Source organism: Callorhinus ursinus, unplaced genomic scaffold, assembly GCF_003265705.2.
Source record: "Callorhinus ursinus isolate GAN/ISIS: 27379988/994484 unplaced genomic scaffold, GSC_fseal_2.0 scaffold20, whole genome shotgun sequence".
Taxonomy (NCBI): Eukaryota; Metazoa; Chordata; class Mammalia; order Carnivora; family Otariidae; genus Callorhinus; species Callorhinus ursinus.
The window spans coordinates 19,999,225-20,025,061 of record NW_027397082.1 but is presented as its reverse complement, the minus strand read 5'-3'; the positions used below and the strand labels follow the sequence as shown (position 1 = coordinate 20,025,061).

The window sequence follows — 25,837 nt, the reverse complement described above, 5'->3', positions numbered from 1 at the left end:
TGGGATTTAAATTGGGAAGAAAGGAAAAATGCAGAGAAAACATTAATGACCTGAGGAGAAAATTCCCTTTTTAAATGGGAAAAGATACATTTTCTACTGTTTTCCTTTTGACCACAGATTGAGAGACTGATAAAGTCACAGCAAAATAAATCCTGTTAATTGTAGTCTTGACTGGCCTCCTGAAGAGGGTGGGTTGTCACAGTTAAGCACCTTTTGTTTTCTGATGGGTGTGGGGATACTTCTTGAAAGGAGCAAAATTACTCAACGTTAGGTAGGTAGGTAGGTAGGTAGGTAGGTAGGTAGGTAGTCAGAGGCCGGGGTGGGGGAGGTTGACAGAGTGGGATATGGAACAAGTGGAGGAAACTGGAGCCTGCCCTGTCTCCCTGAGGCTGGGCTCTGAAACAGGTGCCTGGGAAAGAACCCTCACCAAGCCCCAAGGACAGGGGACTCTGGAACCCCAACATACCCGATGAGGGTTTGTGAACTTGTGTGCTCGTGACTACACATCTCCTCAAAATCTTTACTAACATCTCCTCCCTCAGTAACACGTGTAGTACAGGTGGGTCTTGGTGAACTCAGCGAGGTGGGCAGTGCAGGGCCGCCCAGCACAGGGACAGGACAGTCATTCCATAGCAGCATCTACATTACACTTTACCCAGAAAATGTTTTGAAAGATGCATGTTGTGTAAAATGACCATGTATGAAAACGAGAAGCAGTATCTAGGTATTCGTGTGTGAAATCCTTGTCTAATTAAGAAACTATTGGCTGTTGTTGAAATAGTCCTCTGGGATTTCAGAAGACTTGGTCACCTGGCCTCTCTATGGGAACAACATCAATGATGAATCAGCTCAGCCTTTCAGCCATTCATTCAGAAATCTCCCTTGCATGCCTGCTATGCTGCAGGCTTGGGGCTAGACTCTGGAGGTAGAGTGGCCAACCAGCCGGGACTGGTCTCCAGATGCAGTGTGGACTGACGTGGAGCCTTCTGGATCCAAACCATACCCCCAGAATCGGAAAATCTTACTGAATACTGCTGAATGGATGCACTGCCACATCAGGGGCTCTAACTCCGGGAACAGAGACCATTCTGAATTGTTCTGAATATGTTTATATTTAAATATGTCCCAGATAATAAAATAGAAAGATAGCTTCATCTGATGGGAAAGCGGGAACAAGCCTTTCTAACATGTGGCCCCAGCACTGCGGATCTCAGGCAGGGACTCTCTGGGGCTGCGTCATCTCCATCTCCTCCTTCCTAGCTGACCCGGGGCTACACTTGCTTTGGTAAGACTCTGTCTCCATGTCCTGAGTTGGGAACTCTCCTCGTTGGGGTTGCTTGAGGGACGCTTCTCTTGAGAAGGAAGTTAACCTGGAAGAAAAAAAGAAGCAGCTAGGAGAGTAGAGGAGTCAGTTTTCTATTTCCTGGAACTGAAATTGGGGAAGACCTGTTTGGACCTGGTTTCACCACAGTTCCAGGTCCCAAGGGCAGGGGACTAAGGAACATTATTACAGTAGCCCTGGTGGTGTCACGCTTGGCTAATAGTCCCAAGAAGTGGTACATAATCGCTGGTGATACATAGGATATACCTGGATGAACTAAATATACATTTATTTTATAAGTATTAGAAGAAAACTACATCTATACCTCAAACAACAATTTCACTAACAGTGTCGCTTAGGACAGGAGCTATGATGGATGGGGCCCTAATAATCCCCTTTATGCTAATGTGTGAATCACAGGTGCTGTGCTCAGGCATGCCAACGAATACCTCAGACCTTCAGATCGAAACTTGCTGCCATAATTGCTTGAAATTATAGACAGTAGAGATGATACAGATTATTACATGGATTCTTAAATTCCAAATTTCCACATGCAAGGAATGCATCCTTTCCAGCAATACACTGAAACTTGCCCTCTGGCCATGGCATGCAGCTGTAAAGATGCTTTTGACTGACAAGTGTAGGATTTGCTGGCTGTGGAACCATCCTAGCGAGAGGGAGTGGCACAGTGTTCTAACCACACTCCCCTGAGGGATCCTTGGCTTTCAGGCCCTTGGAACAGTTTGAGCTGCTGAAGCCAGCTGAGAGTTGAACAACAGAAAAGAGAGCTCCCCGTGGGGTTATTTTCTGCCTCTTCCACAAAAATCCACAGCCAGCTTTTCTGCTAGTTCCCCAAAGTAGAGGAAACCAGAGCTAACTGTACTATATCATTACCATTTCGTATATATAGTGATTCAGAGATCTAGGAAAGACAGAGAGAGAGAAAAGGCAACAAAATGAAGGAAGGACAGAAGAGAAGGAAAGGAGCGTGATGTCTGGCCAGATGTGGAGAAAAGCAAAGAGGACACTGGATGACTCTGGGAAATATCTGACAGAGTCTTAACTGTAACATGAAAACACTCTAGTAAATAATCTTTCTTTCCTTTTTTCCTTCCCCCAGCCAGATGGATCTCTGCTTCAAAATGAAAAGAGAGATAGGTTCTACTGTGATCAATAAATGGATTCTTAGCTGTTTTTCTCTCTGGGAATTATATCCAAAAGACAATTTTTTTCTTTCTGTTATATTTGACATAATGATAGGTTATGTTAATTTATTTAAAGCCTATACGACAAAGGAAGTGAAATCTTTTGCGGTAGAGTACGTAACTTCAGCGGGTATGCTGTTGCTCGAATCTGACACTGAAGAGCACTTTTAAGGCGGGGCTCATGCACGTGGCTGCCGATGAATTGCTGGATTTTAGGGTAGAACGAGAAAAAGGGATGGGAGAAGATATTCGCAAATGTCTTGTCAGACAAAGGGCTAGTATCTAAAATCTATAAAGAACTTATCAAACTCAACATCCAAAGAACAACTAATTCGGTCAAGAAATGAGCAGAAGACATGAACAGACATTTCTGCAAAGAAGACATCCAGATGGCCAATAGATACATGAAAATATGCCCTACATCACTCAGCATCAGGGAAATCCAAATCAAAACCACAATGAGATACCACCTCACACCAGTCAGAATGGCTGAAATTAACAAGTCAGGAAACGACAGATGTTGGCGGGGATGCGGAGAAAGGGGAACCCTCCTACACTATTGGTGGGAATGCAAGCTGGTGCAGCCGCTCTGGAAAACAGTATGGAGGCTCCTCAAAAAGTTGAAAATAGAGCTACCCTATGACCCAGCAATTGCACTACTGGGTAATTATCCAAAGGATACTGACATAGTGATCCGAAGGGGCACGTGCACCCCAATATTTATAGCAGCAATGTCCACAATAGCCAAACTACGGAAAGAGCCCAGATGCCCATCGACAGATGAATGGATAAAGAAGATGTGGCATATATATACAATGGAATATTATGCAGCCATCAGAAAGAATGAACTCTTGCCATTTGCAATGACATGGATGGAACTAGAGGGTATTATGCTAAGCAAAATAAGTCAATCAGAGAAAGACAAATATCATATTATTTCACTCAAATGTGGAATTTAAAAAACAAAACAGATGAACATAGGAGAAGGGATGGAAAAATAAGACGAAATCAGAGAGGGAGACAAACCATAAGGCTCTTAACTATAGGAAACAAATTGAAGATTGCTGGAGGGGAGGGGGCTGGAGGGATGGGGTAATTGGGTAATGGGCATTAAGGAGGGCACGGGATGTAATAAACATTGGGTGTTTATGCAACGGATGAATTACTAAATTCTACCTACCCCTGAAACTAATAATACACTATATGTTAATTAAATTGATTTTAAATTAAGAAAAAGGGGTGGGGGGAGAGAAAGTTGGTTGGGAAACTGGGACCAGATAACAGGCTGCCATGGCAGAGTTAGTCTTTGCTTCCTGCATCTGTAAGTAGATGTGGTTTATAATGTGCAGGAGCTAGGAATAGAGGGAGGAGAGGGTAAAGGGGGAACTATCTAGACATTCCAGAGGACTTTTCAGAGGATGTAAAGAACTCTTTATTCGGATCCCTGTGTTAAAATAAGGGGTTATGAACACAGGTTGTAAGCTTAGCATGAGGCCCTGTACATGCTGGCTAAGAAGCCGCCCTGAAGGCCCAAGAGAGGTTGCAATGGCGGCTCCACTTGTGACGCTGCACATACTTCTTACCTTCTCTGAGTTTCCTTGGCCATCAGTGGGAATACTTAGATGTCCCTGACAGAGTTGTTGTTAAGGTTAAATGAGATCGTTCTAGAAAGCTCTCCTATCGTGTCTCATACATAGTAACCATTCAGTAAATGGTATCTGTAACCGTATTTGAAAAAAACAAGCTCCTTGACTGCACAGAGTTAACAGGGAAAGGGGCAAGCAGGTCAGCTAATCTCTAGGGTTGTATAGAGAAGGAACTGGACAGAGTGAGGAGGCCCTAGGGAAGAGCGGACTTGTGGGAAACAAGGTGTATAGGTGCTCATTAAATAGGACTGTCTCATTACCTTTTCCCTATTTTGAGAAATCTGAAGTTTAGTGTCCATGACCTCCGAGCTTTTTTAGCTCTGAGATCCTAATCTAAGATGACCAAAGCTGAAAAGGTCCAACTGGTAAATCAAAAAAGTTCCTTGCTTCTCGCTGTACCTGTAAGAGACAGCTGTGGAGAGTTGAATCCTGGAGAGCCACAGGCTCTTTTGCAGAGGTCAGTGGCCAGTAAGACCGTACGGCACACAGGCCACCAGTAGGGGGCAGAGCGCCATCTGGTGGTAGTCCCAGCTGAAGGCGCAGAAGCATGACACCCAAGGGCATCTGTGTATCTGGGCAAGGTCTCTGGGACTTACAAACTAGCATTTGTTGAGCACTTTCGATATATAGGTCACTGTACTAAATGCTTTATATGCACTTTCTCATTCCAACCTCTTATAAAGGAGGTGCTGTTATCACCAATTTACAGAGGAAGAAACTAAGGAAGACTGATTAGGTAATTTGTCCAAGGTCTGTGGACAAATGAGCCAGATTTAGAAGATAGTGCTCTTCATCATTGTGCTGTGTTAAACAGAAGAAAGAGAAAAAGCGAAAAGGAAATGGGAAGGATATAACAGAATTACAGGAGAAAAATAAGCATACGAGAGCAATGATTTTTTTTTTTTTTTTTTTTTTTAGTGAAAGAAGGAAGCTCAGCAGAGACTAGAACCATGCAATAGGTTGTAGGTGATCTTTACAGTGCTCTGTGAAGGTCAGCCTAACTCACCAGTTTTGGTTCCCCAGGACCCACGGTCACAGTCACTGTCTCTGGGTCGAACCCAGGTGCTGTAGCAGTGACAGTGTAGGTACCTGGAAGCAGCAGCCGGAAGTAATCGCCATGGTCACCTAAAAGTTACAAGAACATAACTCAGTCTGCTGATTAGAAATTTGCCATTTGGGGCGCCTGGGTGGCTCAGTTGGTTAAGCGACTGCCTTCGGCTCAGGTCATGATCCTGGAGTCCCGGGATCGAGTCCCACATCGGGCTCCCTGCTCAGCAGGGAGTCTGCTTCTCCCTCTGACCCTCCCCCCTCTCATGTGCCCTCTCTCTCTCTCAAATAAATAAATAAAATCTTTAAAAAAAAAGAAATTTGCCATTTGGAGCCTTGATATGAAAAATGATCTGAAGGTTTTAGCTGACCAGAAGCTTGATTTTTTAAAATAGCATGATGAAATTGGTTAAGATCTAAAACTATCTTAGGCTATTTTATGTAATAAAGAGCATGGGTTTCTCAGCTCATGGGGAGTAGAAGTTTCTGTACTGAGAGTATTGCATTTAATTCTATACCATGTATTTTAAAACAAACTGATGTCCAGGAAAGGGTCACTTGGAGAAAGGTTGAAAGATACATGAATGTTTTGTATGGTAAAGAAACTACATGAGACTTCTGTTTCAATGTTTGAAAAGCCACTGTGAAGGAATGACATCTACCTAAAAAAATAAGAATGAGAACTATGAGTTTAATTTGTAAGAGGAAAATTTTGCTAGACAGAAGCAAAACTACTGTGACAGTTATCAAAAAAGAAATGGACTGCTTTATGTAACTGTGAGCACTGAAGCAGAGAATGAATGAATGTCCCTGGTAAAGCCACACAGTTGTGCAGTGCACAACCTGCACTGATGGACATAATGGACATGACGGTCCCGGGTTAGAAGGCCAGCTGTCAGTGGTACTCTATGTGTGTAATCTTCTCTTAAGTGGGAGGGCTGGACTAAATGATCACTAAAGCTCTGATTTTGAGAATTCTATTTTTAATATTTCTTCCATCACCTTCTAAAGGGGAAAATAAAATTGAAAAGAAAGCTTATTTTTCTATGGCAGGGATACAGCATTTTGGCTAATGACTTTGTATCTCTTTAGAATCAGTTGTGACCATGCCTTTGAAATTTCTTTTAAGCAATGAATAATTGAAATAATAAATGCAATTAAGAATGGGACAGACTGGGGCGCCTGGGTGGCTCAGTCGTTAAGCGTCTGCCTTCGGCTCAGGTCATGGTCCCAGGGTCCTGGGATCGAGCCCCGCATCGGGCTCCCTGCTCAGCGGGAAGCCTGCTTCTCCCTCTTCCATTCCCCCTGCTCGTGTTCCCCCTCTCGCTCTGTCTCTCTCTGTCAAATAAATAAATAAAAATCTTAAAAAAAAAAAAGAATGGGACAGACTATAAATACTAAAGAAGTCTCTTCTCTGCCCCCTATTAAATGTAATTCCTTTTAAAATACTTTAACAAAAGCAGTAAGTTATTATGCATATGTTGGATAGTGTAAGCTATACCCCAGGGGCTGTCATTTTCTTAACTGGGGACTTACACCCAGGAATGGTTAGGTAGCATTATATCAGAAAGGCCCAGTTCCAGGTACAGCTATTATAAGGGCTTCAGCTATCTTTTTTTTTTAAGATTTTTATTTTTATTTATTTGAGAGATAGAGAGCACGAGAGGGAAGAGGGTCAGAGGGAGAAGCAGACTCCCTGCCGAGCAGGGAGCCCGATGCGGTACTCGATCCCGGGACTCCAGGATCATGACCTGAGCCAAAAGCAGTCGCCCAACCAACTGAACCACCCAGGCACCCCGGGCTTCAGCTATCTTTCTCTGTAATCGGCACTAGATGCTTTCCTAAGTAGCATAATGAATGTTAGCAATAAGCTTTTTTGGTGGTGAAATGAGTAATTTGTTAATTTAGCATAATGAGTGTTGGAAGTGGGTTCTTATTGGTGGAATTAGTGGTATTCAATATATATTGACTGGCATAATCCCAGGGTCCTGGGATCGAGCCCTGCATCAGGCTCCCTGCTCGGCGGGAAGCCTGCTTCTCCCTCTCCCTCTGCCTGCCTCTCTGCCTACTTGCTCTCTCTCTGTATCTCTCTGCCAAATAAATAAATAAAATCTTTAAAATATATATATATATATATATATTGACTGGCTAGAATGTTTCAGAGACATTCCCTGTCTGTGCATGAATACAGTATGAAAATCTAGCAAGCCCTGAAGTTCTGAGGGATGCCCGAGGTTTGATGCCTAAATGGTCTTTGGTCCAGCCACCGGCACAGAGGATTCTGGCTGCCTGATGCTTGACTATGAGGCTATAGAATTCTGCCTTTAGAATGTTGCTGCTTTTGCCTTGAATGAGCCTTTCATGTAAGATGTGTTGGGGTCCATCTCCAGTAATATTAGTTATCTCTGAGATTTCATCCAGTTTAACCAGACTGGAATTCTGAACTGTAAGATGCCTGCATGGTATTAGGCATTGGTGTTGTAAAATGTGGCTGAGCCTTGTTCGTATAGAGGCTGTGGGAGGTAGGCAAATTCTACCCACCCCTGACCGCTGGTAGCTACTGCTCTACATTAAAACCAAAACAAACATCAAGAAAAAAAAAAAGAAAGAAAGAAAGAAAAAGAAAAAAGAAAAACCTAAGAGTTGTGCATGATCAAATTTGGCTGGGGCAGTTTGCAACATCTGTGCCATATGAGATATTCTGTACCATTCTAGGAGGTTCCAGGTTGGTTCCAAGATCTGCCCCTGCCATCACTCTTGCCCTGCAACAAGCCTATAGAATGCATCTTGCTAACTTTTCCCTGGCTGGAGGTATAGTGAAATGCCTGGGTCAGGGACAAGACTAAACGTCAGTTCTATAGTCCTTTTCTTTTCGACCCCATTTCACACCAGTATGTGAGCTACCACTGCCTCAAACCCAGAAAATCACCCCTAACTAAGTTGTATGAGGCAGTGACTCCTGAATGCCGCGAGAGAAGTCACATCTCCCTAGCCCTGGCCTCTGAGTTGACTGGCCCTACGTCTATCATCCTTCCTTCCTCCTGTCCCCACCCCCAATGTCTTTGACACCTCTGCTAGCCTCGCTGGCTTACAAACTGGCCTCCTGATCACGCTGAAAAAAGGTGAGGACGTGAAGGCTTCCTTCTCACCCCACTAAGCATGGCCACCTACCTGAAGTGACATCATGGTTAATCCCACTAACAGAAATGATAGCCTCCACAAGGTTATTATAATTCTCATCACGCACCATTCCCTTGATGCCCTGGTGTACCTGCGGGAGAGTTTACAGTGCACGGTTATGACCATAAGACATGTGTTCAGTGTTTGGGAGTCCTCAAAGCCCTTTCTCACATGTTTTTACATGTGATCTTTGCAGAGATTATGGTAACAGCCCCTTAATTAGCTGGCCTCTCCGTCCTCCTGTTCCTCGACAATCTCTTCTCAACAGCATGCTCAAAGTGATCCTATGAAAATCTAAGGCAAATCATGACATAAGTCTACTCTCTGTCTCTATGGATTTGACTACTCATGTAAGTAAAATTATACAACATTTGTCTTTTATGACTGGGTTATTTTTCTTTGCATACTGTCCTCAGAGTTCATCCATGTTGCAGCATATCTTGGAATCCCCCTCCCCTTTTTTTAAGGCTGAAGAATATTCCATTGTATGTCCAAACCACATTTCATTTATCCACTCATCCATCAGTGGACACTTGGGTTGCAACTTGGGCCGTGGTTACCTTTCAGCTACTGTGAATAATGCTGCTATTAGCATCGGTGTACAAGTATCCCTTTGAGATCCTGCTTTCAGTTCTTTTGGATCCATACCCAGGAGTGGGACTGCTGGATCAGATAGGCTATTCTGTGTTTAATTTTTGAGGAACCACATACCGGTTTTCATAATGGTGCATCATTTCACATTCCCAGCAATAATACACAAGGGTTCTAATTCTCCACGTCCTTGCCAATGCTTGCTACTGTCTGTCTTTTATGGTAATGCTTTTATAGAAGCCACCCTAATGAGTGTGTATTTGATTTGCATTTCCCTAATGACTGCTTGTTGCAGGCCTTGCATTTCCTGTGGTGTCCTCATCAAGGAGTCCCTGTTCCCCTAGAAAGCTGTATGATTCTCTCCCTCATGTCCTTTAAGTCTGTTTAAATGTCATTTTTCTCTGTAAGGTCTTCTACATCGGATTTTGCATTTAACATGTTATAAAATTCACTTTATTATTTTGTTTAGTGTCCGCCTCTCCTCCCTAGAATACAAGCTTTATATGGGCAGGGATGTTTGTTTGCCCATAACCCCCAGCATACGGTACCATTTCTGACAGATAACTGTGCTCAATGATGTTGAATGACTAAATCTGATGGGTAGAAGAAGCCCAGATGTATGGTATGGAGTCAAAGTAAAAGTCAGAACTGAGCCTCACAAAAACCCTTGCTACCATCGGAAAACACTTCTCTTTCTGTAACCAGGAAAGTTCAAGAATGGGATTTTACCTGTTCCAAGAATTGGACGAGGGCTTCCCGATTACCCAGCCACTCACGCTGTAATTCCTCTTGGCGAGGAAACTTGTCACAACTCAGTTCCAGCGTGATCTCAAAACAGTTGGTATGGAGATAGTTAAAGTCTTGCATTCCTAAGGGGAAGAGGGCAGCGGCAGATCTGTATAACCAGGATCCCACCAATGCTCCCGCTCAACTCTCCAAAACCATGATTTCTCCGTGCCCCCCATGACCTTCTATTCTACCTCTCAGTCTCCATTTATCTCCTCCATAAAACCTTTCCCTAACTTCCCAGTTTTCTCTCTTCATAAATGCCCATTTTGTCACCCCCATCCTCTCCTCCTCCCCATTTCATCCCTTAAATTCACTTCTTGACCCTTGGCATTTCCAAAGTCTGGGCACCACTAGGTGCCTTGATATTAGACTCTGCACATGTACTGCCTCCAAGGGGACGGATGTTCTCTTTGGGTGATGATACTCTTCAGACCTTGAAGGTTAGAGATAAGATGAATATCTTGCTTTCACGTCCCTCCTCCTATCTGAGAACACAGCACTAACCTGAGAACGGTTAATCGAGAAAAACAGGCCCCTGAAAAAGCAGAAGGCAGCTATATTTTTCTTCAGTGGAATGCTCGTCTGCTTCTATCTTCTGTATTCTCCAACTGAATCAATGATTTTTTAATATGCTCCTGATTTATTAGAGTGGTGTTTATATCACAAGGGTATTTGGGTTAAAAACTATTCATCTACTCAACTTTACCTGCTCTAAGCTGATGAGCATAAGTGGCTGTTATAGAGAGAATGGGGAAAGTTGGAGAACTGTGCCTCTTTCACTGGATCACTCTCTGCATCAGAATAATCGAGAAGGCTGTGCCCTCCAGCCAAATACAGGTTGCTGGGCCTTAACTAGGGTTTCAGTAAGTATAGGGTGAGCCCCCCTCCCAATTTGCAGTCTACAAGTTCCCAGGTGATGCTAATGATGCTGGTCCAGAGATCACACTGTGGGACCAATCACTGTAATGAGCTGAATAATCTTGGAATTGTATCAGCTTATTTTAGGGCAATGATTTTCACTGGAAGCATGGACCATGCTTTCCCGGATGATGGAAAGGGGGAGGGAGAAACAAGTACAATTTGAAAAAGTACATTTCATATTTTAAATTGGGGGGGGAGGGTGACCTATTGGTTTCCTAATGCAAACTAAAAAAAATAATAATAATAAAGTTCAACAAAATCTTCTCACCTTGTGTTCAAGCAAGTTTTTAGCCACAAGAAGTCTATCATCTCCCGGTACTTGGTGACTCCCTAACCTTCCTCCTCTCTACTTTCCACAGAACCAGCTATTCCCAGCTATCAGCTCAGCTTTTAACCAGTGAGCTTTCTGTTACCTGGGCTCTGTCCAGGTCAGATTTGAAAGTATGGATAGCTGCTAAAACATGATGCCTAAAAGAACCTGGCTTCCTGCTTCAGCCTCTTCCCTATCTTTTTGTTCCCTATCTACTGAAGGTTCATAAACAGAGGTTCTATCTTAACCCTTGGTGTTGGGGAAGGCCCAAGGAATAGAGAGAGAAGCCTCTTGCTGGAGGTTTCTGCTATGCCATCCAATAGCCAATGTCCATGGCAAATGCTGGAGATGGGCAGGCAGGGTACAGAGAGCACACAGCAGAGGAATGTGGGTGTCCAGGCCAGCTCCTTTGGTCATCTGTTGCTAGGTAAGGCATAGCTCCATGTTACTTAGAAAAGACACGTAACAGGGACGACTGGGGGGCTCAGTTGGTTAAGCTTCTGCCTTCGGCTCAGGTCATGAAGCCCAGGGTCCTGGGATCGAGCCCCACATTGGGCTCCCTGCTCAGTGGGGAATCTGCTTCTCCTTCTCCCTTGGACCTTCTCCCCTGCTTGGGCTCTAGCTTTTGTACTCTCTCTCTCAAATGAATAAATAAACAAATCTTAAAAAAAAAAAAAAGACCCTAACATTTAGGACACCTGGGTGGCTCAGTCAAGCATCTGACTCTTGATTTCAGCTCAGGTCATGATCTCAGGGTTGTGAGATCAAGCCCCAGGTCGGGCTCTGTGCTCAGTGAGGAGTTCACTTGAGATTCTCTCTCTCCCTCTCCAACTCTCCCTCCCCCCCTTCCTTGTGCGCTCTCTCTCTCTCTCTCTCTCTCTCTAACAAATAGATAAATCTTAAAGAAAAAAAAAGACCCTAACATTTATAAGCAAGCCAGGCATTTCCAAATGCTTTCCGCACATTGTTTTGCTTAATATTCACATCAAAATTACAATTCAAGTATTATTCTTTCTTTTTCTTTCTTTTCTTTCTTTTCTTTCTTTTCTTTCTTTCTTCCTTACTTCCTTTCTTTCTTTCTTTTTCTGAGAGACAGCATGGCGGGGAAGGGCAGAGGGAGAGGGAAAGAGAAAATCTTAAGCAGGCTGCACACCCAGCATGCAGCTCAATGTGGGGCTCAATCTCATGATCCTGAGATCATGACCTGAACCAAAATCAAGAGTCAGATGCTTAACCGACTGAGCCACCCAGGCGCCCAGCAAGTATTGTTAAAGTACAGGTGAGAAATCGAAGCACAGAGAGGGTAAGTAATGAACTGGTAAATGGGCAAGCCGGGTTTCAACCCAATGTACTCTTACAGCCACACTCTCAACCACTTGACTTCATTATATTCCTCCTATGCCCTGATCTACTGTGTAAACCACCAGTTTTAAAGGACCACAAGGTGTCTCTACCTTCGTTTTAAAGAATCACAAAATGACATTGAATGCCAAGTTAAGACTTCTCCATTTCTCAGATCTCTACTTGAATGTAAAATTCTATGGTATTCCTGTTGTTTCCTGAGAAAAAATGATAATTTAGAAAGAGAGATGAGCCCTATTCCACTTCAGCTTGCAGCACTGTTGCACCCAGGACTCGTCTTACCCTTGCTGAGAGAATACCAGGAAGCCCCATTAGTGATGCCATCTGGGAAGTAATCCCCACAGTTCCAACCTTGGTGCATCCATCCATGTGCGTACGAGTAGACCTTGGCCAGCTGTAGGTATAGCAGGTGGAAAATGACCTGAGTATTCCCAACTCATACAGCAATGCTCATACTCAGAAGTAGGGTGACACTACAAAACCCCACTATGTAGAAACAACTGATTACTTGCTTTAGTGAAAGAAAATACCAGCAGGCATAGGAAGATGTGCGTGTGTGTGTGTGTGTGTGTGTGCCTGCATGTGGCGGACTAGAGTTAGAAGAGCTGTATTCTGAGTTTTCCACTATCTTGGGGATAAGCTTCTTCAAGTGCAAAGTGAGCAGTGACACTAGATGGTATATAAACTCCTTTCTAGGTGTACCATTTTCTAGCTGAGTTTTATGAAAGAAAAGAAGGAGCAAGTAAGATAAGCCTTGGCCATGAAGAGAATTACAGTAGTCCCCCCTCCCCCGTGGTTTTGCTTTCTGTGGTTTCAGTTACTCGTAGACAACTGCAGTCGGGAAGCTGATGATCCTCCTGACAATATGTCAGAAGGTCAGTAGTAGCCTAATGCTAGGTCACAATGCCTATGTCATTCAACTCACCATGTAGGCATTTTATCATCTTGCATCATCACAAGAAGGGTGAGTGCAGTACAGTAAGATTTATTTTTTAAAGATTTGTTTATTTATTTGAGAGAGAGCGAGAGAGTGAGCACTCCCACAAACAGGGGGAGGGGCAGAGGGAGAGGGAGGGACAGAATCTTCAGACTAGCTGCTGAGCACAGAACCCAACGCGGTGCTTGATCCCAGGACCCTGAGATCATGACCTGAGCCGAAACCAAAAGTTGGCTGCTTAACTGACTGAGCCACCCAGGTGCACCTACAGAAGATATTTTGAGAGAAAGGCCACATTCACGTAACTTTTATTATAGTATATTGTTATAATTGCTCTATTTTATTATTAGTTATTATTGCTAATCTCTTACCATGCCTAATTAATAAATTAAATTTTATCATTGGTATGTATAGGAAAAAATTATATATAGGGTTCAGTACCATTTGCAGTTTCACACAGCCACTGGGGGTCTTGGAATGTATCCCCCAAGGATAAAGGGGGGACTACTGTATTGGGGGTGAGAGGTGTGTTGGAGGGAGAGGAATATATGTGGAATCTCGGTAATTCTCTTTCATTACTACTTCATAACAGTGGGAAAAATGAGATTCCTGGAAGAAAAAATACAATATATTTGCTTTACAAAGCAATAACTGGTGTTATTCTCTACGGAATTCATTCATCAATGAGTTAATAATTAATGTCAATTATATTAATCATACTAATAATATATTAACTATAAAATAATTAATCCGGTTTTTTATTCTCCTGCTGTTTTGAACTATTATGTAAATATTTTTTCATGCACATGATCTATTTTTTCATAAACGTAGCCATATCACCATAACCTTGCACATCAGACCCCCCCTAGATACTTTCCTGAGCCCCAAGTGCCTCTGGCCAGACGAGTTGCCATGCTGCATACCTTCTGGAAAAGCTTGTCATCGGGCGTGGGGGTATTGGCAGTGCGGCGGAACCCTCGGACCCGATGCTCAAGGGATTTGTCAAACGGGTAATTGGCCACCACTGCCCCTCCATGGAGATTGGCCGAAAGAACGAAGTTGAAGGAGCGGATCCACTGGATCACAGCCTGGGTCTCGGGTTCCACCTATGGAGAGATGAGGGCCTGGCGGTGAAGCTGTAGCCAGAGGTGCCAAATGGCCATTCAAATGAGTCTGTCAGCCAGTGGCCCGAGAAGATGGCATGTACGAATACAACAAAGAGCAGCCTCCTGGATATGAGAAGTAGAGATGGGGAAATTTTGGTCTTTTGCCCAATGGTTTAAAAAATTAAGTAGATGGACTCTTTTTCAAAAATCGCATGTGGAATCCCAATATACAAAATAGCTAAAAGGAGAGCATTTAAGGCAGTGAAACCATTGTGTATGAGACTATAGCAGTGGACAGATGCCATGATCCATCGGTCAAAACCCATAGAATGTACAACATGAAGAGTGAGCACTAATGTAAACTAGGGACTTGGGTGATGATGATGAGTCAGTGTAGTTCTTCAATTGTAACAAATTACCACTCTGGTGGGGGAGGTTGATCATGGGAAGCTGGGAACTCTGTACTTCCCCCTCAATTTTGCTGTGAATCTAAAACTGCTCTATAAAAAATAAAGTCTATTACCGAGGACTTATCTCAGCAGGTGCAACTAGCAGCTGCTAAGAAATTCAAAGTTCAAGGTGAAGCCGTCAAACATTCAAGAAAACACACAGACTCCGACTGTACACGAGGAGAGTGAAGAGGAAAAGGTTGATCAAACAGGTGTAGAGGTTAAGGACATAGAATTGGTCACATCATGAGCAAATGTGTCAGGAGCAGAGGTAGTCCAAGCCTGAAGAACAGCAGTAATGCTATTACATAATAAACAATGTAACCATTGGAAAATGGAGGACCTGGTTTTTTGGTGTTTCAAAAGAATAACTGTAGCTTGGTTTGAAATTTGTACTGTTTCTATCATTCATAAAGTTGTGGCTTCTTGTTGGATGAAAAAAAATAAAGTCTTGGGGGGCACCTGGGTGGCTCAGTCATTAAGCATCTGCCTTCAGCTCAGGTCATGATCTCAGGGTCCTGGGATCGAGCCCCGCATCTGGCTCCCTGCTCCGTGGGAAGCCTGCTTCTCCCTCTCCCACTCGCCCTGCTTGTGTTCCGTCTCTCGCTGTGTCTCTCTCTTTCTCTGTCAAATAAGTAAATAAAATCTTTAAAAAATAAATAAATAAAGTCTTAAAAAAAGGGAGAGAGAGAGAGATTGGTTTGAAGAGGGGTAGCATGGTTGGAGAGCTCAGAGCTCCCTGAATCTCCCTCTATAGCTAATTGTTGGTGAGCACACAGTGCATCACATGTAAGAGAGATTTCTCTATAGAATGCTAGAGTCCTCTGTCCACAGTATAGTGCAGTAGAAAGAACATTGGCTTAGGAGTCAGAAGACCTGGGGTTTAATCCTGAGTCCATCAATTATTAGCTGCATGAGCTATAAAACCGGGATGGATGACTGCTCCATGCATTCACCCCACAGTGTTACAACGATCAACTGAAATGCTAAGGAATAATTTTGTACAACTGTAAAGTACCGTGCAGCTGTAGGATAGCGCTTTCCCTTCACTACCATGGCCACTAACATCAAACAGCATGTGCTCCGTGAGGGGCCCTCTGCTGGGGTTGCTGGGGGCAGAGAATGGATACAAAGAGTGGAAGATACTGTTCCTACTGCTCTGGGCAGATTAACACCGAATTCATGCTTAATTGATGTGAAGATTGCTAGAAATTACAGATGCTGATTTACCTGCTTCTACATGCAAATTTCCTCTCCTACCTGACTTTTCCAGTTGTCTGGAAGGGGCAAGTGGTGGTTGGGGCCTCCGTGTTTCTCATTGTAGTAGATGTAGGTGTTGAGATCAGGGAAGTTGCGGTTCAGGTCCACTCCATTTGCATTGTTCCTGCCAACCAGATACCCAGAGCTGTCTGCGCCCTAGTGAGAAAATGAAGAAATGAAAAAGGAAGGTTTCAGGCTGAATCCTATAGTTGAAGAATACTATGTGGCATAGTATTTTGGGGCATTAGCTTAATCTATCAACTGACGTAGCATTTTCTTCTTTAATCTATCCAAAGTCCCAGTTGCATGGTTTAAGTTTCCCTGTAGACCACATGCTGATGGTAGAGATCCCAGGAGAAGCTCTAACAAGAGTAGGGTGTTTCAGGATAATGGGATCCCCTATTTTTTTAAAATATAGCTTTATTGAGATATAATTTACATACCATAAAAGGTATGATTTACACACCATTTTAAGTGTACAACTCAATGAATTATTAGTCCCTGCTGACAGAGTCGTGTGAGCATCAGCACAATCTAACTTTTTTTTTAAGATTTTATTTATTTATTTGACAAGCAGGGCGAGTGGGAGAGGGAGAAGGAAGCTTCCCGCTGAGCAGGGAGCCCGATGCGGGGCTCGATCCCAGGACCCTGGGATCATGACCTGAGCCGAAGGCAGATGCTTAACAACTGAGCCACCCAGGCACCCCCAGCACAATCTAACTTATGAAGATTTCTAACACCCTGAAAGGAAACCTTATGCCCATCCAGTCATTCCTCATTTTTAGTCCAGCCCTGGGACATCACTTTCTCTCTCCATAGATTTGCCTATTTTGGCCATGTCAGTAAGAGGGATCACACATTACGTGTTTGGCTTTTATCACTGGGCATAATATTTTTGAGGTTTCTCCATGTTGTAGCATGTAACAGTACTTCATTCCTTTTTATGGCTGATTAATATTCCATTCTATGGATTTCCTATACTTCATCTATTCACCAATTAATAGATTATTATACAGCCCTAGATCCTAGGGCTGCTGTAAGCTGTAACAAATTACATAAACTAGGTGGCTTATCACAACAGAAATGTATTCTCTCACAGTTCTGGAGGCTGGAAGTCTGGAATCAATATGTCAGCAGGGTCATATGCTCCAAAAGCTCTAGGGGAGCTCCTTCTTTGTCTCTTCCAGCCTCTGGCGGCTGGTGGCCATCCTTGGCATTCCTTGGCTATAGATGCACCGCTCCAGTTTCTACTCCCATCTTCACAGGCCTCCCCCGTGTGTGTCTGTCTCTGTACAGATTTTTTTCTTCTTATAAAGACACCAGTCATGTATGAGTTAATCACCCCAATCCAGTAGGATTTCACCTTAACTTGACTGCATATGTAAAGACTCCATTTTCTAATAAGGGCACAGCCAGAGGTTCCAGGTAGACATGAATTTGGGAGGGGGAGGTACTACTCAACCCTGCACATGGACATTTGGATTATTTCCACTTTTTGGCTATTGTGAAAATGTTGTTATGAGCATTCCCGTACAAGTCTTTGTATGGATGTATGTTTTCACTTCTCTTGGGTAGATACGTACTAGTAGAATGGCTGGGTTATAATTTAAGTCTATATTTAACTTTTTCAGAAACTGCTAAACTGTTTCCAAAGCAGCTGCACCATGGAAATCACCCCTAACCCCTTTATTTTTTAAACTTAGGATCCTTGTTTATTTTTCTTCTTAGCAGTATCAACTTCCTGGATCGCTTAATTTCTCTGCTCACACTTCAAATTGTATCATTTATTTGGTCATGTATTCACTCATTCATTCATCCTTTTAGCCAATCAATATTCACTTGAGTGCATCTCTACTCAAAGCCCTCTGAAAGACACTAGGAAAAGAGATAATGAAACATTATGCCAGCCTTCTAGAAACTCATAATATATACAGGGAGATAGATATATATGTAAATGATTAAGATATATCAAGTAGTAAAATAGAGATATGTTCAAAGGCCCTTACAAAATTGAAATTCCATTTAATGTTTTGTATGGCATTGAAGAAGGGAAACAGTGTCCACTGGACCCCTGTGGACTGACAGTAGAGCCCAAATTGGTGGCCGTTCCTGGAAGTGGGGTGAATGGATGGACGTTGGGCAGCTAAAAACTCACAGATGTAATACCACTTTCATATTTTTTTAAAAAATCCTTATTGTTCTTAGATTTCTCTATTTTTCATGGCATTCTGCCCATATTTTATTCTTATATCTCATTGAGAACATATTTCTTTAAGTTACCTTAAGTTCCCTACATTAATTTTGTTCAGCGGGAAATATTTATGTAATTTTTCAATTGGGAGTTTGATTTTTCACTTCCATGAGATAATGATTTTCATTACATTTCCAGGAGTTTTTCACTACTTGTGCATTCATATCAATGTAACTCCTAACTGTCCATATTAACAGCTACATTAATTTTCTTCTCAGTTGATTTACCACTCACACCAGGTCATTAGGCTGGCAGGTGACGAGCTTCCTTAACAGAAAGTTCCCATAAGCAGAGTGGGTGGTATATTCATTCATTCCCTACTCCTTCTGGAACAAATTACCACATACGTTACATAGTGGCTTAAAAAACACAAGCTTATTACAGTTTTGGAGGTCAGAAGACTGAAATGGGTTTCACAAGATTAAAGTCAAGGTGTCGGGAGGGCTGTGCTCCTTCCGAGGTTTCTAAGGGAATCTGTTTCCGGCTTTTCCCAGCTTCTAGAGGCCACCCACATTCCTTGGCTCATGTCCCTTTCCTCTTTGAGACCAACAGCACGACATCTTCAAATCTCTCTGGCTGTGACCTTCTGTTTTCCTCTTCCACATTTGAAGGACCCCTGTGACTACACTGGACCCATCCAAATAATCCAGGATATTTTAAGGTCAGACGATTAGCAACCTTAATTACGTCTGCAACTTTAATTCTCCCTCACCATGTAATGTAACATATGCACAGGTTCTAGGGATTAAGATTTGGAAATCTTTGGTGGGATAGGGAAAGGGGAGATTATTCTGTTTTATCTACAGGTAGCTTTAAAGTTTGGTGACTAGGCAGGTCTCCCCTGTGTAGCCATGCAGACAGGTTTCCTCTGGGTATGGCAGGTAGCTCTGCAAGTTTGAGAACCCGATGGGGCCTCTCCTGGACTCAGGTTCAAGATCTGCTCTCTCTGAACAAGTACACAGCAGGTGAGCAAAGGTGACTGGCTCACCAGAGATGGCTCTAGGATTTAGGGAGCTGGCAGGGGTTTTCCCCACTTTCTGCCACCCCACCTCATTCCCCAAAAGATGTGGACAAGTCTGATAATTCTCCAGTTTCCCCACTGCAATATTGGAAAGGGCCAATAGAAGGAGAGCAGCCAGGCTGGAGGTCTCCCCCGACATCTCTTTCAAATATTCCTGCTACTTTGGAAACTCAAGTGTTGAGATGTTAATGCACCTTTCTGATTTTCCAGCGGGGGAACAAAGCTTTCTTTTCTCATTTGTTGAATTGTGTTGGCAGGAAGTTGTGAGATTGCAAGGGGCAAATTTATGTTTCATGGCTCCATTCCCCTCCCTGACTCTACTTACCCGCCCCCCCCAGCCCTATCCTCAAGTAGGTTTTAAAATGGGATGGGCCGAAAGGACAGATGCTGCATGGTTCCACTTGTATGAGACAGAGTGGTCAGATTCATGGAATCAGGGAGTGGAGGGTGGTTGCCAGGGGCTGGGAGGAGGGGGAACTGGAGAGTTACTAATGAAGGTACATAAAGTTTTGGTTGAGCAGGACAGCTAAATTCTGGAGACAACATTGTACCTATAGTCAATACTGTCTTGTACGCTTAAAGTTTTGTTAAGAAGGTAGATCTCATCTTGGCTGTTCTTACCACAATAAAAATTTTTTAAAAAGTAAAGTAGTGAAATCGTCTTAAAAATGAAAAAAAAAATTGCAAGACCACCTCAAATAGACATATTTTTGAATTGGAAAAAAAGCCTCTTTAATTTACAACCCCCCACCCCTTCGTCCAAAATCCCAAACAAACCAGGTTTAGACACAGCTTTTAAAGGAACATATCCATTGTGTAAGGCAGATGCCTGGCTTCACCCTGGAAAAATTCTAATTCAGTAGATGGGGGGGAGGGCAGCTAGGAATATGTATTTCAAAAAATCTTCACCTATGATTCTGATGCACAGCCACACACACACAAAAAATCATTGATTTAAAGTTAGGCACACTGACATTTTGAATTTATGTCAGGAGACAAAGTAAAAGCCCATAGACCCCTGCACAATGTAATTCTAGAATAATTTAAAGGCTGAGTACTATACTAGTAGAAGAAAAAGCTGCGCAGAAATATAGTATTCACCTAGCAAAATACACAAATGTCCAATCACTATGTTGTACACCAAAAAGTAATATAATATTGTATGTCAATTATACCTCAATAAAAAAAAAGAAATATAACCCATAGCATGAAGAATCTAGAATTAGCCCCCGACAGCACAATTCTGGGACAAGCTAGTTCTATTCCCCCCAAAGGCAAATGGAAGTGTAATGTGGGAGGGAGAAGAGTATGTAGGGTTTGAATCTAAAAATCGAGGTTAGGAGGTTTTGCAAGAGCCCTTCACACCTGTTTAATATTTTCCAGTTTAGGAAGCACTGTCACAGACCCTGCCTCACTGATCCGCACAATAAAACCGGGAGGTCCGCGGGGAAAGGCGTTGAGAGAACGAAGCTCGGAAGGAGCCCACGTTCACCGCCTAGGTTGCCACAGGGCTGAACCCGGGTCTCCACACTGTGTCGTAGACCCACCGGCCTTCTCTCGATGACACGGGGGCACTGGCAGCGGGACCGGGAGGACTGTGCGCAGGGCCCCGCCCCGGGGCTCGGTACCTGGGCGGCGGCCACCTCGTAGCCATCGGGGTTCATGGACGGCAGGATGTGCACGCGCGTGCTCTCCACCAGCCGCACGATGCGCTGGTTCCCGTTCCGGAACTCCTCGCACAGGAACTCGGCCAACTGCAGCAGCAACTCGCGGCCCAGCACCTCGTTGCCGTGCATGTTTCCCACGTACTTGACTTCCGGCTCCACTGCAAGCGCGAGAAGAAGATGCAGGAAGAGAGATGGGGAAAGCTTGCAAGGGCCAAGGATTCCTCACCGTGCAGAAGGACCTTTTCCCTTTTTCCCCGCAACGAATAAATGAAAATCTTATGCTTCTGCTGGGTCTTTTCCAGTGATTCCTGAGGCCCTTTTGGACAGATTGCAATGATAAATGCTACAGAAACCCATGCCCTAGAAACCCTACTGTGTTCAATACTTCTAATCTTCACAGAAAACCTGTGAAGAAGGCATGATTAGCCTCAGGAGAGGGAGGAACGGAAGCAGCTGAGTAACTTGTTGTAGGTCACCTAGTTAATTAATAAGATGGGGGCCCTAAGCCCAGGGGGCATCTATAGTAGCTTGGTACTTCTCAGAAACAAATCTTTTCAGGGTAAAGATGGTGTTTTCCCAAGACCTGCTTGTATAAAGTCTAGGTTATGGCATAACAGTTCCCAATCATCCCAGTTGAAAACTTAATTTTCCTGGTACCAAGACAACTAAAATACATCTGAGAATGCCATGTCTTGAGGCACAGAGGAGGAAGGAGTGTACCTATGCCTTCTCTTTGGCTATGCTAACTGTTCAATTGAAGGAAGAATTGAGTGCATGAAAAGGGCCTCTAGAACTACTTAAAGAAAATCATGCTTGCCTCCTTTTAAAAAGGAGAACAGCTCTTGCCACTTGATTTCTCCTCCACCCCACACTCTCCTGCTTTGGTGACTTTTCTGATTCTGGACCTCTTCATCTCCACATTTCCAAATCCTCCTCACTGTCTTTCTAGGATCAGTTCAAATGTCACTCACTCAGAGAAGGCATCTTGGGTTCCCCCTGCTGGGAGTGAACTTGTTATTGAACTTCCCTTTACTACTTAACATTTTCTACTCTGAGTTTTACCTAATTTTGCACATCTCCTGTTTCCTTTACTAGCCCTGGCCTCCGCAATGTATACACATTTTCATTTCCCTTAGGATACAATCCACTGTATTTATCTTAGTATGCCTACAGCAGTCTTTCCCAAAGGAATGTTTATAACCCACAAGGATTGTGTAGTGAATTTTCTATAATGTGTATTTTTAAATCTTAGGGTATTTCTTTAATCTTAGATTATGTCTTTCTTATTTTTCTTGGCATTAAAATATCCCTTCTTTTAGGAAAGGATGGTGATAGCAGATGGCAGGTAGTATTCTTCAACATCCTTTTTCAGCAAAATAAAACCTGGAAAATCTATGTTGGTCCCTTCCAATCTCTCTTATTTACTAAAACAATTTTTTTTAAACTTAGGTGAATTCCAGGGGTGCTTGGATGGTACAGTCGGTTAAGCATCTGCCTTCAACTCAGGTCATGATCCCAGAGTCCTGGGATCAAGTCCCGAATCAGGCTCCCTGCTCCGTGGGGAGTCTGCTTCTCCCTCTACCCTTCCCCCCTACTCGTGATCTCTCTCTCAGATAAATAAAATCTTAAAAAAAAAAGGATCCCTGATCCAATCAACCTTCTTAAAAAAAAAAAATCTTAGGTGAAATCCAAAAGTCTGGGAACCACTGCCCTACAGAACCCAGCATAATGTCTTGTACTTAAAGGTGCTTGATATAAAATTCTTTGTTCCCACTTTCCATTTATCCGGAATAAAACCACTTCTCATAACAACCCCTGCTATCATTTTGGTTCAAGCCCCATATGCTCACACCTGGTTTATTACAGGAAATCTCCTTCTCAAACCCCTTGCACCTGCCCCACCTATAAAGTCTATTCTCCTAAGTCACTGGTCAGCAAGCTTTTTCTGTGCAGAGCCAGATTGTAAATACTCTGGGATTGTGGGCTATATTGTCTCTGTCTAGCTACTGGACTCTTCCAGCAACAGCAGACAGTCAATACAAAAACAAATGGGCAGGGGTCCCTGGCTGGCTCAGTCAGTAGGGCATGAGATTCTTGATCTTGGGGCCATGAGACCAAGCCCCACGTTGGTGTAGAGTTTACTTAAAAACAAGAAAATGGGCATGGCTGTGTTTCAGTGAAACTTTGTTTACCTAAACTGGGGGCTGTCCCTCAGGCTACAGTTTGCTGACCCCCATTCCGAGTGGTCTTTTACAAATGTATCGCTATTCTGAGTGGTCTTTTAAAAATCCTAAGTCAGATCATGTCATTCTTCTGCTTAAAACCCTCCAGCAGCTTCTCACTTTACTCTAAAAGCCAAAATCTTTACAAAGGTTTATAAGGCACCACATGATCTCCTGTCCAGTAGCCCTATTCCCAGCCATACCGCTCTGACCTTGCTTTCCTGCTGTTCACCCTGCTGGAGCTATGGGAGCTTCGCTGCTGTTCCTCACACACGCCAAGCACACTCCTGCTCTTCCCTCTGTCTGCAAACATTTTCCTCCCCAATGATAGTACAGCATGCTCCCTCACATCACCTCAAAGGAGAAGCTTTTCCTAAACAGCAACAACCCCCTCCCCGGCATTGGCATTCTCTCTCTTTTCAAGGTTATTTTTCTCTATAGTATGTTTTTCCATCTGATTCAATATATATTCATTTAGTTACCCACTTGTTGCCAGTCTTACACTGATAGAATTAAGGCCCCTGAGGGAGGGGTCTTTGTTTTATTCTCTGTTTGTTGTATATTCAGAGTCTACAAAAGTGCTCGCAGATAGCGGCATCATCGGTAATATTTGCGGAATGAGTAATGAATGTGTGAATGGATGAACAACTAAAGTATAGGGCATCAGAGAAGAGAGAGATTAGTGAGGACTAGAGCAGGATGAGAAAGCCTCAAGGAGGCCTTGAATGCTAGGCAGTGGAAGGGGGCATGGGAGTGACGGCCTAACCCATATTGTCCACTAGCACCCACAAGTATCCACAATGAACACACCCCCCCAAAAGTATGGTGCTCTCAATGCAAGTGTGGCTTCAGAGCAAAGTCCTTATCCTCATTTAATGGCATAGATTTCCTTAAGCCGGCGCCGCCCCATCCTTGCCCTCCCCACTGGCCATGTAACATTCTGAAGCTGTCAGGGGTCAGGATCCACGGGGTGTGAGGTTGTCACTGAAGGATTTTAAGAAGGGCAGTGAGAGGATTATATCAGTATTTGGGAAAAGTATTCTGGCAACTCTGTGCTAAATGGAAGGGTTAGAGAGTGGTGGCAGGTAGGAGTTACGAGAGTCAGGAGCCTAGTGCAATGTTTCAGGCGGGTTGTGATGGTGTTTGGCTAGTGTGGGGGATGTGGAAGTGGAAAGGAAGAGAGAGATCTGAAGCTGACAAGGTGAAGGAGGAACTGATATAATTTGGATATCACAATTGCTGTAAGTAAAGAAGTGAGAAATAAGAAATAACTTAAATGTCTATAAATCAATGAAGAGTTACCTACAACCATGCAATGGAATATTATGCAGCCCAAAAATATGTTGTAGATGTACATTTATGGACACAGATACTATTTATAAAAGATGATGAGATGAGAAAAGCAGTTCTAGTATGATTCCATTTTTATAAAAAAATGTGTGTAGTGGGGTTGTTAAACATGCATACAAAAAAGTCTGGAAGGATATGAATCACTATGTTTAACAATGATCATCTGTGAGTGGTGGGATTATGCGTAAGTTTTGTTCTTGTTTCTTTATCTAATTTTTATTTCAATCTAAACACAGATTACTTTTATAATAGAAACAAACTAACAAAAAGTAATCCAATGAATAAAACTAATACCCAAGACCTCAAGCTCTCTCCAGGATCCCATACACTATCACGCGGTCATTCCCCAAAGAGATATCCCTAAACCCTTTGAGGTTTCCTGGCAGAACGAGAAGAGCTAATTGTTTTTGCTTGTGTCTCCTGAAGCACTGAATAAAGAGAGCAAAATACACAGAAGAAAGAAGAGTTATGGGAGGGAAGGCAGGAGGATGGGGTGGGAGGAGGGAAGAAGACTCACCTTTTACCATGAAGGTCTTGAGCAAACAGAACCTCAAAAAGAAGAACAGACTAGAGCCTGAATTGGGGCTGCAGCTCCCCAAAAGCAGGGGCAATTTGAGGGCTAAGTAGGGAAAGACTTAGCACAGCTGGAGGAAGAGGTGATATTTTATAGATAGAGGGGTCCATGGACTTCCTCAGAAACCACCCCAATTACTGGATTTGTAAGGGAAGGGTCCTGCCCCATCCACTCCAACAACTGCTCAGGGCTTACAGGGCTCGTGGATCCCAGGGTAGTCGCTGAATTCCAGCACGTAGAGGTGTCTCCCCTTCACACTGCGCCCAATGCTGTAAACCCGCGTGATGTAGGGGCATTCGTTGTGCACCTTGTACAGCGTCCGCACAAGCTCGTCATAGCGGTGGTGGCGGAAGGTCACCGGGGCAACCAACTTGAAGAGAAGGAGAAGATGGAAGGAGACTGAGAGCAGGCCTGACATCTTGCTGGGCTTTTTCAAAGAGACCTACTAAAATGGGCTCCACCTCTCCCAACAACTGTCAAAATCCAACAGCGAAGAACCAGCTCTTCCTAGTTTCCCGCCACTAAACACCAGTCTGGCAAGGAACCCGTTCAGAGCTGGAAATTATTTATGTAGCTCTGGAGCAGCCACTCATCTCTCCTCCCCCATCACTCGGCTTCTCCTCATCCA

The 25,837-nt window shown here is 43.5% G+C and overlaps 1 protein-coding gene across 1 annotated transcript; it reads right to left on the bottom strand.

The window, feature by feature from the left end:
- Nucleotides 1-663: 663 nt before the first annotated feature.
- CPN1 (carboxypeptidase N subunit 1) lies at nucleotides 664-25,837 on the bottom strand. The gene is made up of 9 exons (XM_025880939.2): nucleotides 25,405-25,837; nucleotides 21,025-21,221; nucleotides 16,125-16,280; nucleotides 14,233-14,415; nucleotides 12,655-12,766; nucleotides 9,720-9,859; nucleotides 8,391-8,490; nucleotides 5,179-5,297; nucleotides 664-1,370 (listed from the first exon to the last, which is right to left on the bottom strand). Exons 1-9 carry the CDS (start codon nucleotides 25,625-25,627, stop codon nucleotides 1,272-1,274), a joined length of 1,329 nt encoding a protein of 442 aa, XP_025736724.1. The 5' UTR covers nucleotides 25,628-25,837; the 3' UTR covers nucleotides 664-1,271.